The sequence below is a fragment of the Geotrypetes seraphini genome, chromosome 6, assembly GCF_902459505.1.
Source record: "Geotrypetes seraphini chromosome 6, aGeoSer1.1, whole genome shotgun sequence".
Lineage (NCBI taxonomy): Eukaryota > Metazoa > Chordata > Amphibia > Gymnophiona > Dermophiidae > Geotrypetes > Geotrypetes seraphini.
In genome coordinates this window covers 197998399-198018558 of record NC_047089.1, presented here as the reverse complement: position 1 = coordinate 198018558, position 20160 = coordinate 197998399, and the positions used below count along the sequence as shown (strand labels likewise).

Sequence of the window (20160 nt, the reverse complement as noted above, 5' to 3'; positions counted from 1 at the left end):
CTCCCAGAAGAGGTGGTGGAGACAGAGACTGTGTCTGAATTCAAGAAAGCCTGGGATAGGTACATGGGATCTTTTCTGAACTATTTGTGGTACTGCGGTATATAAAAATAAAATAATAATTATTATTAAGAACATAAGAAGTTGCCTCTGCTGGGTCAGACCAGAGGTCCATCGCGCCCAGCAGTCCGCTCCCGCGGCGGCCCATCAGGTCCATGACCTGTAAGGTGATCCTTGTCTAAATCCCTTTATTCCCCTTTATGCTTCTATCTATACCCTTTCATAATCCTATAACTACCTCTATCTGTATCCCTCAATCCCCGCATCCTTCAGGAATTTATCCAATCCTTCTTTAAAACCCCGTAGTGTACTCTGTCCTATCACAACCTCCAGAAGCGCATTCCAGGTACCCACCACCCTCTGAGTGAAAAAGAACTTCCTAGCATTGGTTCTAAACCTGTTCTGAGTGCCCCCTTGTTCTTGTGGTTCCCAATAGGCTGAAGAATCTGTCCCTCTCTACCTTCTCTTTGCCTTTCAGGATCTTGAAAGTCTCTATCATGTCTCCTCTGAGTCTCCGCTTTTCCAGGGAGAAGAGCCCCAGCCTTTCTAACCTGTCTGCGTATGGAAGGTTATCCATAACTTTTATCATTTTCATCGCTCTTCTATGAACCCTCTCAAGTATCGCCATGTCCTTCTTAAGGTACGGTGACCAATATTGGAAACAGTACTCCAGATGCGGGCGCACGATACAGTGGCATGATGACTTCCTTCATTCTGGTTGTAATACTCTTTTTAATAATACTCAACATTCTGTTTGCTTTCTTTGCGGCTGCTGCGCATTGTGCCGTTGACTTCATTGTTGTATCCACCAGCACATCCAAGTCTTTTTCAAGGTTACTTTCCCCTAGTACTAATCCCCCCATTTTATAGCTGAACATCGGGTTCTTTTTCCCTATATGCATGACCTTGCATTTCTCTACATTGAAGTTCATCTGCCATTTATTAGCCCACTCCTCCAGTTTGTTCAGGTCTCTTTGTAGGTCTTCACATTCCTCCGTGGTTCTAACCCTGCTACAGAGTTTTGTGTCATCCGCAAATTTTATAACTTCATACTTCGTCCCTGTTTCTAGGTCGTTTATAAATACATTGAACAGCAGCGGTCCGAGCACCGACCCCTGCGGAACACCGCTCGTGACCCTCCTCCAGTCCGAGTAGTGGCCCTTCACTCCAACCCTTTGCTTTCTGCCTTCCAACCAGTGTTTAATCCATCTGTATACGTCCCCTTCCACCCCGTGGTTCCACAGTTTCCTAAGTAGCCGCTCATGGGGTACCTTGTCAAAGGCTTTTTGGAAGTCGAGATAAATGATGTCTATGGGTTCCCCTTTGTCCATCTGGCTGTTTATCCCTTCAAAGAAGTGCAGTAAGTTCGTTTGGCACGATCTTCCCTTGCAGAAGCCATGCTGGCTCGCTTTCATTTGTCCATTTTTTTCTATGTGCTCACAGATGCTGTCTTTTATCAGCGCTTCTACCATCTTGCCCGGAACTGAAGTCAAGCTTACCAGCCTGTAGTTCCCCGGGTCACCCCTCGATCCCTTTGTAAGGGAGAGGAAGAGATAATAGTTACTGTGAATGGGCAGACAGGATGGGCCATTTGGCCTTTATCTGCCATCATGTTTCTATGTTTAACTACAATGCCAATACAGGAAATAAAATGGGTTCTGCCATTCTCTTTCTAATCTAATCTAATCTGGTATTTCTGAGTCATGCTATGCCTAAACAGGTGCAAGGCGATTTATAATATTTTGAATTACAGAATGAATATACTACATTATAGTAGTTTGAAGAGGACAGAATTATGAATAGGTTAATAGAAATGAGAGAATGGAGGTTCTTTGATTGAATTGAAGGTGGGATTTAGTGATATTAGATATTCTGAGTTAAGCTGTCAACGGTGTGTATGCTTTTAAAGAAGAAAGTTTTTTTTATTTTTATTCATTTATACATGTATTACAAGTATAACTACTTGTTAAAGAAATACAGAATCATTTTAAAGATTAAAACAAAATCCAGGGGAAAAACCCATTAATAACTTAGATTCTTCCTTAGACTCCAAATTATCTATTGTTGGGGAGGGGTGTCTAGAAATTAACAAGAAAACAACATGAAGAAAAATATGAACTATCACAAGGCTTTAACGGTAATCACTCGGTACATTATTCTGTACTTCTAACCACACCACTGGATAAATTCTTAATGTCCAAAAAAGAACGTAGATGTTCGGGTGAAAAAAAAACATATTTTAAACCCAAATATTTAATGACACACTTACAAGGGAAAGCTAGCAAAAATGAGGCACCCAATTTCTTAGTTTCTTCCCTAATGAGAAGAAACTCTTTGCGTCTTAATTGAGTAGATGTTGTTACATCTGGGTAGAGCCATAACCGCTGCCCACAAAAAGAAGAACCACCTTTTTTGAAATACAATCTCATTACTGAGGAGAAGTCTTGCTCAAAAACAAAAGTTACCAATAAATTAGCTCTTTCCTTGATATCAGATGACGATTCCTCAAGAATCGCTGTAAGGTTATGAAGATTAATTTCAAAAGGAATATTTTCATTCAAAGGCAAGTCACCTGCTTCCAAATTTTTACTCCCAATAGATGGTGAATAATAAACTTTATTTAAAGGTGGAATTAGTTTGGGGGGGGAATCAAATTTTCTATCAGAAATTTTTTTTGAAAACTTCAGCTGGTGACATTGTTTGAATTTTTGGACAATTTAGAACTCTAAGGTTGAGGTGTCTATTGTAGTTCTCAATTTGCTCAATCTTCCTAAAAATAGAGTTCTGAACCTTAATAATAGTAGAAACAGAGTCCTTCAGTGGAATCCTTTCCTTACAGCAGTGTATCACAAACTGTATGTCGCGGCATACCATTGTACCTCCTGAGATATCTGGTGTGCCGCAACACACTGGCGAGACACGTCCTATAGAAAGTCAGCCAGTGTGGACGACTCTCCTCCTGGCCTGCGTCACTACTCTTCTAGATCCCTCCTGGATCCTTGCACCTCCTGGATCCTTGTAATGGCAAGGTCGCAAGATGGGCCTCTGTGCATGCGTGGAAGTCAACGTGATGACATCACACATGCATGTGACATCATTGCATCACCTTCCGGGTGCTTTCCGTCCGGGGCACTGCATTTTTTCCACTGTCCCGTCCATCTTCTGTATAGCAGCCAAAAGAGTTTCCAGTGTTTCCTGTGCCAGGTTTCCCTCCCTCGTCATTCTTCTAACACTGCAGACCTCCAGCGACTGAAGCACCTCCCACACTCAGCTCCGGGGTTTCCTTCTCCTCCCTCCTGGGGCTAGAATCTCCACTCCACGCCTCTGCTGGACATAGAGGCATGGATATCATCGGGGAGACAAAGATATAATCTGAGCCCAAGGAGCCAAGTGCTTCCTCACTCTGCTCCACAGCGGCATCTGTCCCCTACAGGGCTACCTGAGGGTTGGAGGGAGTTCGAGGATCAAAAAGCTGCTGAATCATTGGCTGAATCGGGAAAAAGGTAAAAGCCGTCAATACCGCTGGCCTCACCGTCCCCTTCCTTTTAAAATGCGGCATTGCAAAGTTCAAAAAGCAGTCTTTCAGAAGAGGAAATACGCAAAGCAAAATAAACGCTGTGAACTTTCTTACAAGCCGTCTGCCATATTGACACACCAGGTTGTTCCAGGTCTTGGTGCCAAGATATGTGAAGAGCAAGTTGAATAAGCATTTGTATTTAACCTCTTTGGGAGATGGGAGTAGCAGTTGAAGCAATTTCAGTTTTCTGGTTGACGTAGACCAGGAGTTAACAAATAAGTTTATGAACGGTTTTTGCACATAAGGTTTGAAACATTATGCATGATAGTTTGAAGACAATAGGAGTTTAGAGAGGCAGCCGGTGTAAGTTCTTCTAGGTGCTGCATAGTCTGATGTGCAGCTTAAAACGATAGTGGGAAAAAAATGCTGCAGGACCACACACATGCCCACCGTAGACAGAGCACTGGCTCTGATCTAGTTCAGAATTTAAAATGTTCACTTTTCTGCTTTGCGGATTGAGATGAGCTCCAATTTCTGTGCTCTGTTGTGCCCACATTTTACATACCTCCAGATTTTTACTGGGTGAATAACCCATTGGAAACTATCACTTTCCAGTTTGTCTACATTATCTGTATTACTGGACTCCATATTTCATAAAAAGATGGGATATTCATTATAGAATGACTTACATAGATAACTCAGAACAGATGCAAGTATTCTTTCTCATAAACTATTTATTCTAGACTTGTTTCTCTGATTGCTCTGCGAGATTCCTAATAATTAATCATAGCCTGTGCCTGAAGCGCTTTGGTCTATGGCAGATCCAGCTCCCTTCCTTCCCGTTTCATGCTCCGTTTTCAACCAGCATCATTTGGTGTTCTCTAAATTTGCTGCTAATAGTGTATTCATTTATTGTTGGGGCTATCTATACTGGACTGGAATAAAATAATTATTATTTAAAATTCTTTGTATAGTGGAAGCAGGCATACACAGGTCAACTGACCTTCAGGAAGGCAATAAAAACTCACCTCTTCCCCTGACCATTTATGAGAGTGTGCCAATTGAAACTCCCTGGACCTGCTGAGAAAAGGCCCTAACCTTCCACAGTCTCGAATCTCAAAAGCTGATATGATTCGTCCTATGTCTGACAAAATGCCATGTTTTGTCATACAATATTCTACTATACTATACACCATATTTACCATACTATGTTTGCCATACTAGGCCTGCCATGCTATGATCTCTCATGCCATGCTTGCACACAATGTTTGCCGTTCCGTGTCTTCCATGCTTCCTTCATCATGCATGCTTGCCTTACCATTTTTGCCAGGTTGTGTCATACTATATTAGCCATGCTTTGTAATACTATGTTTGCCGTGCTAGGTTTTGCCAAACTGCTTGCCATACTGTCTCACCATACCATGTTTTATCGTATTATGCTTCTGCCATGCTTTGCCATTTTGACAGAAAATATTTACCATGCTATCTTTTTCCATAGTATGTCTGAGAGTGTGGTGCAGTGGTTAGAGCTGCAGCCTGAGCACCCTGAGGTTGTGGGTTTGAACTCATGCTGCTCCTTGCAACCCTCGGCAGGTCAGCTGATCCCACATTGCCCTAGATACATTAGATAGATTGTGAACATGCCAGGACAGGGAAAAATGCTTGAGTACCTGCATAAATTCATGTAAACTGTTCCGAGCTCCCCTGGGAGAACGGTATAGAAAACTGAATAAATAAATTATACAAATCTACATCAGAGTAGCATTTTCCCTGGCTAATACCTTCTCTTGGACTAATTACCTATAGATGAATTGCCCTTTTATTAGATGGGATATAAAGAACGGCGCTTCAATGAAACTAGCAGGAGCCAATACAGCAACAGAATTGAAGCATGCATTAGACAGGCAGAGACCTTAGTGATGCATGAACAAGGAGTGCACGAGGCAGGTATCGTGGGGCAGAGCAGGGGGTCAACTTGGTCCTTTTCCAAAGTAGGCAGTTCTCTCTACAGCTCCCCATACTTTCTTTGGGTACTAGGCAAGGAGGTCTAGTATGTGAAAAAAAGGAAGGCCACAGACGATCACAGGAGGCAGGTACTGAGGGCAGAGAAGGTGAACTACTTGGTCTCTTCTGTAATAGAAGCTGGTTTTCTCTACAGTTCTCCAAATTTTTTTACAAGAGGCCACTGCAAAGTTCTCAGCCCAACCCTCAAAGTTGGGGCAGTCTCCACCAAAGGCTATAAACTTAGTCCAGCAATTTTCCAATTTTTTAATTCCATATTTTTCCAACAGAATGAAAAAAGTGGAAAAGCACTGGACTAGTTGGTTGGGCTGGGAACTTTTTAGTGACCTCTCATAAGGTACCTGCTACTCCTCCAGTTGATTGGAGCTCACTGTACCTGAAATAAGCTGCACCTTCCATGTATACTGATGGTTTAAATCATGGTTCGATAAATCCTAGGTACCAGATTGCCATGGCACCTAGAAATTGCACACTGATACCTAGGATTTATGGTCTCATCCCACCCCAAATTTTAGTGGGCTTAAATTTTTTTTTTTTTTTTAAATAACCCTACCGGTTGCTTCTGCACTGCAATTCAGCACTCTATGCAATCTTGAGCTGCATGATACAGGAAGCTCAGGAGTCTTGTGGCTTTGACCCTCAAGGCCCTTGTAACTGTGAGACCCACCCAAACTTCCTGTACCACGTGGTTCAAGATTACATGAGAGTTGAATCATGGGTGCTAGGAAACATGCAGGTGAGGAGAATAAGTAGCAGTGAGGGAAGAAGTATGGATGAAGGTGGAGTGGTTTGAAAGAAACTAGGTGAAGGCTGAGGGGTGGGTATGAGCAAGAAAGAGATTGGGTGAAGGCTAGATGCAGATATGTGCGAGCGAGAGCCTGGGTAAAGTCCATGGGGGGGGAGCAAACAAGATTAGTAGGGACCCAGATTTTGATGACACGTGAAACAAGAGGCACTTGCCTCTTTATTTCACCTATTTAGAGGGTGTCGTCATACAGTGGGCAGCAAGCTTTGAAAAGGGAGACTACTGGATTTTACCAGTGATTGCAGAGGCCTGTAAGAAACTGATTTACTAAAGGTTCTTTGCCCACAGACACAAAATAAGAAGAGAGCACTTGGTAAGCCAGTTTCTAAAAGAGGTATTGTTGAGCTAGAAGGGAATTTCCCTTCTTCACTGGAGAGAGATACTGTTGGAAGGATGGGGAGGGAGAAGCATGAGAGGTATCTGCTGCTGGCTCCTATGTCTGAGAGTGTGGTGCAGTGGTTAGAGCTGCAGCCTGAGCACCCTGAGGTTGTGGGTTTGAACTCATGCTGCTCCTTGCAACCCTCGGCAGGTCAGCTGATCCCACATTGCCCTAGATACATTAGATAGATTGTGAACATGCCAGGACAGGGAAAAATGCTTGAGTACCTGCATAAATTCATGTAAACTGTAAAGGTTAACAAAGCAATGGGGCCGGACAACCTGCACCCCAGGGTGCTTAGGGAGCTGAGTGATGTCTTGGCGGAGCGACTGTCCGCGCTCTTCAACCTCTCCCTTAGCACAGGCAGCGTCCCATTGGACTGGAGGACGGCTAACGTCATTCCACTCCACAAGAAAGGCTCAAAGATGGAGACAGCAAACTACAGACCAGTGAGTCTAACATCGATAGTGAGCAAACTAATGGAAACTCTAATCAAACACCAATTAGATAAGATCCTGGATGAGGAGAATCTACGGGATCCCCGACAACATGGATTTACTAAGGGGAGATCCTGCCAATCCAACCTGATCAGCTTCTTTGACTGGGTAACAGGGAAGCTGGATATTGGGGAGTCCCTGGACATCGTGTACCTGGACTTTAGCAAAGCATTCGATAGCGTACCACACCGCAGGTTACTGAGCAAGATGAGTTCTATAGGATTAGGTAACACATTGACGAAATGGGTTGGGAGCTGGCTTGGAGGTAGGCTCCAAAGGGTGGTAGTGAACGGCACCCCCTCCGAAATGACGGAGGTGATTAGTGGAATACCACAGGGCTCAGTCTTGGGCCCAATCCTATTCAACATCTTTATAAGAGACTTGGCAGAAGGGCTTCGAGGTAAAATAACATTATTCGCCGATGACGCCAAACTTAGTAATGTAGTGAGCAAATGCACAACAGACGAAGATTCAGTGCCCGACAACATGATGCACGACCTACTCCTACTGGAGCGATGGTCTAGGACATGGCAACTCAACTTCAATGCCAAAAAATGCAAAGTTATGCACCTGGGCAGCCAGAATCCATGCAAGTCTTATACCCTTAATGGCGAGATCCTAGCAAAAACGGTAGCAGAACGAGACTTGGGGGTAATCGTCAGTGAGGACATGAAGTCTGCCAATCAAGTGGAGCAGGCTTCGTCCAAGGCAAGACAAATCATGAGCTGCATACGAAGGGGTTTCGTCAGTCGTAAGGCGGAAGTTATTATGCCATTGTATAGATCCATGGTGAGGCCCCACCTGGAATACTGTGTGCAATTCTGGAGGCCGCATTATCGCAAGGATGTGCTGAGACTGGAGTCGGTGCAAAGAATGGCCACTCGGATGGTCTCGGGACTCAAGGATCTACCATACGAAAAACGGCTTGACAAATTACAGCTATACTCGCTCGAGGAGCGCAGAGAGAGGGGGGACATGATCGAGACGTTCAAGTATCTTACGGGCCGCATCGAGGCGGAGGAAGATATCTTCTTTTTCAAGGGTCCCACGACAACAAGAGGGCATCCGTTGAAAATCAGGGGCGGGAAACTACGAGGTGACACCAGGAAATTCTTTTTCACCGAAAGAGTGGTTGATCGCTGGAATAGTCTTCCACTACAGGTGATTGAGGCCAGCAGCGTGCCTGATTTTAAGGCCAAATGGGATCGGCACATGGGATCTATTCACAGGGCCAAGGTAGGGGAGGGACATTAAGGTGGGCAGACTAGATGGGCCGTGGGCCCTTATCTGCCGTCTATTTCTATGTTTCTATGTTTTTGGGCTGGATCCTAGATTTTGTGAAAATTTGTTGAGGTCTGGGTTAAATTATCGCATCTCCATCTGATTAAGGTTATCGGATTTCTTCAAGATAAAAAGAGGACACGTGGACCCACCCCATTCCACCCAATCTCATCTTCCCCAAGTCCAGGCCACGTCTGGAGGGCCTCTGAGCATGTGTGGATGCGACACAATGACATCACACAAATGTGCACATGCATGTGACATCATTGCATTGCATCCGCACATGCTCAGAGGCCCTCTAGACACGGCCCCAAGCTCAGGGCCTTCCAAAACCCGGACAAATTGCTGGGTTTTGAAAATCTGTCTGGGCACTCAGACAGTCTAAAAAGTGGACATGTCTGGGTTTCCCAGGCATCTGGCAACCCTGCAAACACTATGTAATCACAAAAATACAGCAAAGTGCTTTTCAGTACTAGAGAATGATACAGGGTCAAATTTTTCCCCATCCCCGCAGGAATTCAATTTCCCTGTCCCGTCTCCACAAGTTTTGTTGCTGTTCCTGACCCTGTCCTATTCCTGTAAACTCTGCCTTAACTGCAAAAGCCTCAAACACTTATGATTTTAAAGTGTTTGAGGCTTGTGCAGATGAGGACAGAGCTTGCAGGAATGGGGCAGACAGAAAAAGAACTTGACCTAATGGGAAAATGAGTTCCCGCGGGGAAGGGGAAAAATTTGTCCCCGTTTCATTCTCTATTCAGTACCTTAAACTTGCTTCATTGAGAATCATTTTTCTGGGACTTTTCCTAAGATCAATACTCCAGAGGTATCTCTGCAATATGCTACGAGTGTTGGCTGCATCCCTTTTCAGAAATTTTAATGAGATTTAGGGCCTCTGGTTCATTGCTTAATTTCAGAAGTAGTTGACATGAATAACATTTGGCTACTTCTACAAAAGTTTCCCTCTTTTGGTATGCTAGTTGTCGGTAAAGGAGGGTTGCTGAGATGTAACTATGAGACGTACTCTTCCGCCTGATGAAAAGTGTAAATCAGATAGCCACATCTCTTGCACTTTCCTAACATATTGAAAGAAATTGTTTTGTTTCTTTTAGACATTCAGAAGCAATACGAGTGTGCCAATTTTGGAGAACAAGGAATTACAGTTGGCTGCTGGGATGTTTACCGCCATGATATCGATTGCCAGTGGATCGATATCACTGATGTAGCACCAGGAGATTACTTTTTCCAGGTATTAGTCAACTATTGCACAGACTTCCACTTTATGTTCTCTGGACACAGAATAATATTAACCAAGTACTGCTCAGGGTCCAGTTTCAGTAGGCTCTTGCACTTGGTTTAACTTACAAATTTCCCTGCTACTTTACCTAATCCTTTATATTCCAATAGAGATACTGGGTGACTATTTTTTCAAGCAAACACAAAACTGTAGAACCAATAGTCTTGCTGAAAAAGTTTAATAAAAGTCTTCACAAATAAAAGCGATATAATCTAATCTATTTCTGCGTCGCTCATACCTAGGTAGGCTCAAGGCAACTTAAAGAGGGGGGGGGGGGGCAAGGAAGGAGGAGGGTAGGAGGGAGTAGGGAGAGGGGAGAAGAGGATACAGGTGATTAAGTGTCAAATAGATGAGTTATCAGTTTCTTCCATACTGGTCATTTTAGTAAGCTCATTCCAAGTTTTTATGCCTAGAAAGGTGAGCATGGAGTAGAAAACACGTTTGTATTGCAGATTTTTTGTGGAAGGGAGATTTAGAAGTATTCTGTTGAGGGAAGGTGACCATGCCTTGGAGAAGAGCTGGATAAGAGGAGACGCAGAGTTTCCGTATATGGTGAATGATGCATGAAGTTTTGAAGGTTATTTGAAGCTGAAAAAGCTTAATAAAAGTCTTCACAAATAAAAGCGATATACATGAATAATGACTCCATAAAACACACAGTAAAAAATTGTGCTGGACCCAACACGGTCCGTGTTTCGGTAATAAGTAACTTTCTTCTGGAATACAATCACATTATACTACAATGATAAAATATGCTGAAGAGCATCTGGAGAACTGTGAGTTAGGAATCCAAGTGCTGACAGTATGAAAGTGCATAAAACACCAAAGAGAAGAGGAGTGAGGCGTAAAGAAGTCAGGTGAACCAGATGTATATGTGTGTGTTTCAGCATTGACACCTGCATCAGGAGTTGGTATGCCTGGACCTGTAAGGCCTGTATCTTTCTAGTGTCAAGGTAGAAGGTGAAATAGGTGACCCTGTTTAAAGGCCAGTTTGGTAAACCATGATGTTTAATTTTCTGGAAAAACACTTGTACAGTGGTATGCTTCTGCAACAAAGGCTGTGCTAAATTAGAATCTCTTTCTTTTGTAATCCGCATAGAACCGCAAGGTATTGGCAGAATAAAAGAAACTAATGTTAAATGTTATAGCAACAAAATGTCTGCTATATACACTTTCATGCCGTCAGCACAATTTTTTACTGTATGTTTTATGGATTCATTATTTACTTATATCGCTTTTATTTGTGAAGACTTTTATTAAGCTTTTTCAGCAAGACCATTGGTTCCACAGTTTTGTTCTTGCTTGAAAAAAGTCACCCACTATTTCTATTGGAATATAAAGGATTAGGCAAAGTAGCAGGGAAATTTGTAAGTTAAACCATCGCTTTTATTTGTGAAGAATTTTATTAAACTTTTTCATCAAGACCAGTGGTTCCACAGTTTTATTCTTATGTGGTCTCTCCTTTTTTTGGTTTTGACTATTCATTCTTAGGCCAAGCACATCTGTAGCTTCATAATTCTAAAATGATCTCATAATAAGCAGTCTGACACACTTGTTGAAAAAGACTTTTACATTAGGTGTAGTTCTGAGACTATTCTTGAGGCTACACTAGAGGTGCATTCTTTTTACATTGAAAGAAGTGTTGGAACAGGTTAATTCAAGCCCACAGCACAGCAAGAAATAAGTCTAATGATATCTAATACAAGATTTCTGAATTGCAAAAGAAGCCATGGTCACTATATGGGAAAATACAATTCTTTGGATAAAAAGTTATCCTTACAATTCTTTAACTAAAACTTAACATATAAAAATGTTTTCAATATTCTACAAAACTTCTGTCCTTATTTCTATAGGTAAATCATTCTAAATAACAATAGCAGCACATGTAAAAGAAGAATTAAATTGGCATTTAAAACGTATACAGTGGAACCTCGGTTTGCGAGTAACCCGGTTTGCAAGTGTTTTGCAAGACGAGCAAAACACTCAGCAAACTTTTGCCTCGCAAACCGAGCATATTCTGGTGTACGAGCACCTCCCCCCCGCTCTAACCGGCATCGCACCCCCCTGAACCGGCATCGCAACCCCCCCCCCCACGTGAACGCCCCCTTGCGAGAACCGCAAAGCACCCCCGTGCTGAAAGCGGCATCCGCCCGCCCTTCCTCCCAAGTACGGTCCTTACCCCTTCTGCTCGTTGTAAGGGTGAATGCGAGCTCCCGCCTCTTGCCTGGGCTGGGCCTTGAGCATCTGCGCATGATCAAGGCCTTCTGGCTCTCGTTCTCTCAGGCAAGAGACGGGAGCTCGCATTCACCCTTACAACGAGCAGAAGGGGTAAGGACCGTACTTGGGAGGAAGGGCGGGCGGATGCCGCTTTCAGCACGGGGGTGCTTTGCAGTTCTCACGGGGGGGCGTTCGCGGGGGGTGGGTGTTTGCGATGCCGGTTCGGGGGGTGCGATGCTGGTTAAAGCGGGGGGAGGGGGTGATGGAGCAGCGCCGGTAGCCTGGGGGGGTGGGTTGGTGGAACGAATTGTTCAAGTTTCCATTATCTTCTAAGGGGAAAGTTGCTTTGATATACGAGTGTTTTGGTTTAAGAGCATGCTTCTGGAACGAATTATGCTCTTAAACCAAGGTACCACTGTACCTCTAAAATGGGGAAACTGCAATAAAAATGTATTAGCAAACATGAAAAAAAAACAGAGTAAGATGATCGGAAGGCTCTGCCTGTATAATCAGACAAACAGTTTTAAACTATATACATTTCTCTACAGGCAGCCAATGAAGTTTCTTATAAAATATAGAAGCACTCCTCTCTTCAGACCATATATCAGTCTTACTACAGTATTTTGAATCAGCTGCGATTCTTTTTTTACCATTTTTGAATTTAAGTTCAAATACAAATTACAATAATCAAGTTGTTATAACATCAACATCTGAACCACCATCAACATCAACGCAGGTGCCATAAGGCGGTAAAAGGGGCCAAAAGAGACTACGAGGGAAAAATAGCCAAGGAGGTGAAAAACTTCAAGCCATTCTTTCAATATATTAAAGGAAAACGACCCGCAAAGGAAGCGGTGGGATCATTGGATGACCAAGGAGTAAAGGGAATGCTAAAGGAGGACAAAGCAATAGCCGACAAATTGAACACATTTTTTTCATCTGTATTTACCGAAGAGGATATACACAGCATACTGGAACCCATCAGGCTATATGCTGGAAGTGAAAACGGGAAACTGACAGGATTAACAGTCAGTCTAGGAGAGGTATGCAAGCAGATTGATAGGCTCAAGAGCGATAAATCTCCGGGACTGGATGGCATCCATCCAAGGGTCATCAAGGAACTGAAAGGGACCATAGCTGAACTGCTTCAACTAATAGCCAATCTGTCGATCAAAACAGGAAAAATTCCGGAGGACTGGAAGGAGGCGAATGTTACGCTGATCTTCAAAAAAGGTTTGAGGGGAGACCTGGAAAACTACAGGCCGGTGAGTCTGACCTCAGTACCAGAAAAGATGGTAGAGGCGCTGCTAAAGGATCGCATCATTGATCACCTTGATGGACACGGGCTGATGAGGACCAGCCAGCACGGTTTCAGCAAAGGCAGATCTTGTTTGACAAACTTGCTGCACCTCTTCAAGGGAGTAAACAGGCAGATAGACAAGGGTGAACCGGTCGACATTGTATATCCGGATTTTCAGAAGGCGTTTGACAAGGTTCCACATGAACGACTACTTCGGAAAATTGCGAGCCATGGAATCAAGGGTGAAATACCCATGTGGATTAAAAACTGCCTGGAGCATAGGAAACAGAGAGTGGGGGTAAATGGACAATACTTGGACTGGAGAGGGTCACCAGCGGGGTGCTGCAGGGCTCGGTGCTTGGACCCGTGCTCAACATCTTCATAAATGATCTGGACATAGATACGATGAGCGAGGTGATAAAATTTGCAGACGATACGAAGTTATTCAGAGTAGTGAAGACGCAGGGGGATTGCGAAGATCTACAACGTGACATAATCAAGTTCGAGGAATGGGCTGCGACATGGCAGTTGAGGTTCAACGTGGACAAGTGTAAAGTGATGCATGTAGGTAACAAAAATCTCATGCACGAATACAGGATGTCCGGGGCAGTACTTGGAGAGAACTCCCAGGAAAGGGACTTGGGAGTTCTGATCGACAAGTCGATGAAGCTGTCTGCACAATGTGTGACGGCAGCAAAAAGGGCGAACAGAATGCTAGGAATAATAAAGAAGGGGATCACAAATAGATCGGAGATTATCATGCCGCTGTATCGGCCATGGTACACCCTCACCTGGAGTATTGCGTCCAGCACTGGTCACCGTACATGAGAAGGACACGGTACTACTCGAAAGAGTCCAGAGAAGAGCGACTAAGATGGTTAAGGGGTTGGAGAAGCTGCCATACAGCGAAAGATTAGAGAAACTGGGCCTCTTCTCCCTCAAGCAGAGGAGATTGAGAAGGGACATGATCGAAAAATTCAAAGTACTGAAGGGGACAGACCTAGTAGATAAGGATAGGTTATTCACCCTCTCCAAGGTAGGGAGAACGAGAGGGCACTCTCTAAAGTTGAAAGGAGACAGATTTCGCACAAACGTAAGGAAGTCTTCTTCACCCAGAGGGTGGTAGAAAACTGCAACGCTCTTCTGGAATCTGTCATAGGGGAAAACACCCTCCAGGGATTCAAGACTAAGTTAGACAAGTTCCTGCTGAACAAGGACTTTTGCTGGTAGGGCTAGTGTCAGTTAGGGCACTGATCTTTGACCAGAGTGCTGCTGCGTGAGCGGACTGCTGGGCATGATGGACCACTGGTCTGACCCATTAGCAGCAATTCTTATGTTCAAAAATATAAGATTTCACCATTAACTAGTATGTATCCACTGTGTCTATGCTAACGAGAAGAGCTTAAAGGAGGCTTCTTAGCAACCTAATCTCACAATATATTTTTTTTCTTGTTTCTAAAACACTATCAGGTAATCATCAATCCCAACTATGAGGTTGCAGAATCTGATTACTCTAACAATGTGATGAAGTGCCGATGCCGATATGATGGGCAGCGCATCTGGATGTACAACTGCCATACGGGTAAGCATGAGGGCTGACACAGAAAAAGTGGAGGCAGCTTCGGCACAGCTCAGTGTAGTAACTCACAGGATGGCCTGCACTTCAGTGTCCCCAAAATGCAAACGAGGCTAAAACGATCAAACCATTATTGCATGATAAGATTTATCACAAACTTCAGGAAATATTTAAATAAAAATGATGCATATGCCATAGTAACATAGTAACATAGTAGATGATGGCAGATAAAGACCCGAATGGTCCATCCAGTCTGCCCAACCTGATTCAATTTAATTTTTTTTTTTTTCTTCTTAGCTACTTCTGGGCAAGAATCCAAAGCTTTACCCGGTACTATGCTTGGGTTCCAACTGCCAAAATCTCTGTTAAGACTTACTCCAGCCCATCTACAAATCGACAAAATAGAGCAGAGAAGATTATTTACATTGTCCAATTTGACACGGACAAGAGGACATGAAATGAAGCTAAGGGGGGGCAAGTTCAGGACTAATATCAGGAAGTGCTGCTTCACACAGAGAGTGGTTGACATCTGGAATACTCTCCCAGGGGAGATTATTGCGGAATCGACAGTCCTAGGCTTCAAAAGCAAACTAGATGCATATCTCCTTGAGAGAGGCATATAAAGATATGGTTGGATATAAAATAAGATAATAATAGGAAGATATACAGTGATATTCTGTGAACAACTCTCAATTATATAACTACTAAATTTCACAGTTACTGTTTCTTATATCTTTTTCATTTAATAAATGAATATATTACGGTGATGTGCTCAGACCATTAACCCAATGAATAGTGAAGTCACTATCTTGAATTTAACAAGGGGACCATCATTGCAACCACCTGTCCCCGGCCCTCCCTAAATAATCTTAAACCAGTTCATCTGATGGCCTGAAGATTTTGAACGATTCTGGTCCCAGCTAGCCAGTATCAGTGTCCCTCCCCGACGAAGGAGACGAAACTCGAGTCGGGGGGACGGAAAACGATGAGGATAAAGATAAACGCTTTTGGATTTTAAACAACATTATTTTTGTTAGAGCACAGTCACTATTGAGATTTAACAAGACCAAGTTCAACAACAACAGCCTCTCTATCCAGATAAGTACAAATACAACAGATGAACTGGTTTAAGATTATTTAGGGAGGGCCGGGGACAGGTGGTTGCAATGATGGTCCCCTTGTTAAACTCAAGATAGTGACTTCACTATTCATTGGGTTAATGGTCTGAGCACATCACCGTAATATATTCATTTATTAAATGAAAAAGATATAAGAAACAGTAACTGTGAAATTTAGTAGTTATATAATGGATATAAAATAAGCCAGGTGTATACCTAGCAGGGCCTCCGCGTGTGCGGATCGCCGGACTTGATGGACCGAAGGTCTGATCCGGAGATGGCGCTTCTTATGTTCACCCTCCCAGCCATTGAAGCCCTCCCCTGCCCATCCTCCACCAAACGGCCATACCCAGACACAGACCGTGCAAGTCTGCCCAGTAACTGGCCTACTTCAATATTTAATATTATTTTCTGATTCTAAATCTTCTGTGTTCATCCCACGCTACTTTGAACTCAGTCACAGTTTTACTCTCCACCACCTCTCTCGGGAGCGCATTCCAGGCATCCACCACCCTCTCCGTAAAGTAGAATTTCCTAACATTGCCCCTGAATCTACCACCCCTCAACCTCAAATTATGTCCTCTGGTTTTACCATTTTTCTTTCTCTGGAAAAGATTTTGTTCTACGTTAATACCCTTTAAGTATTTGAACGTCTGAATCATATCTCCCCTGTCTCTCCTTTCCTCTAGGGTATACATATTCAGGGCTTCCAGTCTCTCCTCATACATCTTCTGGCGCAAGCCTCCTATCATTTTCGTCGCCCTCCTCTGGACCGCCTCAAGTCTTCTTACGTCTTTCGCCAGATACGGTCTCCAAAACTGAACACAATACTCCAAGTGGGGCCTCACCAATGACCTGTACAGGAGCATCAACACCTTCTTCCTTCTACTGACTACGCCTCTCTTTATACAGCCCAGAATCCTTCTGGCAACAGCCACTGCCTTGTCACACTGTTTTTTCGCCTTTAGATCTTCGGACACTATCACCCCAAGGTCCCTCTCCCCGTCCGTGCATATCAGCTTCTCTCCTCAAAGCATATACGGTTCCTTCCTATTATTAATCCCCAAATGCATTACTCTGCATTTCTTTGCATTGAATTTTAGTTGCCAGGCATTAGACCATTCCTCTAACTTTTGCAGATCCTTTTTCATATTCTCCACTCCCTCTTCGGTGTCTACTCTGTTACAAATCTTGGTTTCATCTGCAAAAAGGCACACTTTTCCTTCTAACCCTTCAGCAATGTCACTTACATACATATTGAACAGGATTGGCCCCAGCACCGAACCCTGAGGGACTCCACTAGTCACCTTTCCTTCCTTCGAGCGACTTCCATTAACCACCACCCTCAGGCGTCTGTCCGACAGCCAGTTTCTGACCCAGTTCACCACTTTGTGTCCTAACTTCAGCCCTTCAAGTTTGTTCAACAGCCTCCTCTGAGGAACTGTATCAAAGGCTTTGCTGAAATCCAAGTAAATTACATCTAGCATATGTCCTTGATCCAGCTCTCTGGTCACCCAATCAAAAAATTCAATCAGGTTCGTTTGGCACGATTTACCTTTTGTAAAGCCATGTTGCCTCGGATCCTGTAACCCATTAGATTCAAGGAAATACACTATCCTTTCTTTCAGCAACACTTCCATTATTTTTCCAACAACTGAAGTGAGGCTCACCGGCCTGTAGTTTCCTGCTTCATCCCTGTGACCACTTTTATGAATAGGGACCACATCCGCTCTCCTCCAATCCCCAGGAATCACTCCCGTCTCCAGAGATTTGTTGAACAAGTCTTTAATAGGACTCGCCAGAACCTCTCTGAGCTCCCTTAGTATCCTGGGATGGATCCCGTCTGGTCCCATCGCTTTGTCCACCTTCAGTTTTTCAAGTTGCTCATAAACACCCTCCTCCGTGAACGGCGCAGAATCTACTCCATTTTCTCGTGTAACTTTGCCAGACAATCTCGGTCCTTCTCCAGGATTTTCTTCTGTGAACACAGAACAGAAGTATTTGTTTAGCACATTTGCTTTCTCCTCATCACTCTCCACATATTTGTTCCCAGCATCTTTTAGCCTAGCAATTCCATTTTTTATCTTCCTCCTTTCACTAATATATCTGAAAAAATTTTTATCTCCCTTTTTTACATTTTTAGCCATTTGTTTTTCCGCCTGTGCCTTCGCCAAACGTATCTCTCTTGGCTTCTTGGTTTCACCCTGTAGTCCTTTCTGCTCTCCTCTTCTTAGGTTTTTTTATATTTCATGAACGCCAACTCTTTCGCCTTTATTTTCTCAGCCACTAGGTTGGAGAACCATATCGGCTTCCTTTTTCTCTTGTTTTTATTGATTTTCTTCACATAAAGGTCCGTAGCCATTTTTATCGCTCCTCTCAGCTTAGACCACTGTCTTTCCACTTCTCTTATGTCCTCCCATCCTAACAGCTCTTTCTTCAGGTACTTTCCCATTGCATTAAAGTCCGTACGTTTGAAATCTAGGACTTTAAGTATCGTGCGGCCGCTCTCCACTTTAGCCGTTATATCAAACCAAACCGTTTGATGATCGCTACTACCCAGGTGAGCACCCACTCGAACATTAGAGATACTCTCTCCATTTGTGAGGACCAGATCCAATATCGCTTTTTCACTTGTGGGTTCCGTCACCATTTGTCTGAGCAGAGCCTCTTGAAAGGCATCCACAATCTCCCTACTTCTTTCCGATTCCGCAGACAGAACATTCCAGTCCGCATCCGGCAGGTTGAAATCTCCCAACAACAGAACCTCCTCTTTCCTTCCAAACTTTTGGATATCCACAATCAGATCCTTATCAATTTGCTGCGATTGAGTCGGAGGTCTGTAGACTATACCCACGTAGATAGAAGTTCCATCTTCTCTTTTCATTTCCTCCCAAACTACCCTCTGAGCAGAGTGGTGAGGAAAGCTATATTGAGCATAGGATTACAAGTAGGCATTAGTCAAAAGTCCTCTTTTTCTGCCTCCATTTTTGAATAGAATATACTTTGGAAGGGGGAAGGGAGCTGTCGCTATTTCACAGACTAGGAGTATGAACTGGCCTAAAAGTCCTGCTCTCCCTACTTTGCATTTCACAGTTAACATGAATACAATTAGAAAAATGATATTACTGATGGATGGAACAAAGCTTCCTCTCTTCTTCTGGACGTGCTCCAGCCACACCTGGAGCATAGGCGGATGTGTGCTACATCATCCGCACATACTAGTGCTGCCCGATTCAGGAAAAAAACATTTCAATTCGATTCAGCCTATTGAATTTATTTTTCGATTCGATTTTCCAGCCCAAATTGGGTATTTTTTTCAAACATCTTGGTGGGTTTATTTTATAGCTTCTTCACCCCCTTTGCCTTCTCCTAACCACACTGGCGCTGTGGTGTAAACAAAATAAACAAACAAAAAAGACTTTTCCTCTCTCTGTTAAATCCTAGCTCACGTTTGCGGTCTAACACCAGCTCTAGCAGGATAGATATTTCAAATCTGACATATTGCAATGACAAAACAGAAAATAAAATTATTTTTTCTACCTTTTGTTGTCTGGTCATTATTCAGATCTTGTTGGTCCCCGGCTCTGGTTGTCTTCTGATAACTTGCTTGCCAGGGTCTCCTTCTTTCTCTGTGCTAACCATCCATCTTCTATCTCTGTCCTCCCCTTCCATTTCCCTTCCCCGGAGGTCTGGCATCTTTCCTTTTTTTCATCTCCATCCACAGATCCACCTTTTCTCATCTACCTTTTCATCCAGTATCTCTCCCTCCTTCCCCACTACCACAGGGTCCACCATATCTCTCTTTCTTTTTCCAACTACCCTCCTATCCAGTATCTCTATCCCCCTCCACACCATTCCTTGTGTTCAACTTCTCTCCCTTTCTATTCCTTCCCTCCCTAAATCCCATTGTCCACCATCTCTCTTCCTCTCCTGTTTTTAGACCCATTATTTCTTCCCCCAAAGTCTGACATATGCATGTCTCTTTGAACCCCCCTTCCCTCCCCTCCCCGTGTACTTCTACACCAGGACCCCCCTCTCCTGAAAGTCTGCCCCCCCGAAGGCCTACACCCCTCCTGAAGTCCTGCACCACACCCCTG

At 43.6% G+C, this 20160-nt stretch overlaps 1 protein-coding gene across 3 annotated transcripts in view; it reads left to right on the top strand.

Annotated features, from left to right (window-relative positions):
• Window positions 1-20160, top strand: part of LOXL2 (lysyl oxidase like 2) — a 177135-nt gene that overhangs the window by 153498 nt on the left and 3477 nt on the right. For all 3 annotated transcript variants that reach the window (XR_004539830.1, XM_033948229.1, XM_033948230.1), the window contains exons 12-13: window positions 9668-9804; window positions 14840-14951. Coding sequence is in view for 2 of the 3 variants with exons in the window: in XM_033948229.1 (XP_033804120.1) it covers window positions 9668-9804; window positions 14840-14951 (249 nt within the window). In the remaining variant the exon portion in view is untranslated. The remainder of the gene's footprint in view (window positions 1-9667; window positions 9805-14839; window positions 14952-20160) is intronic.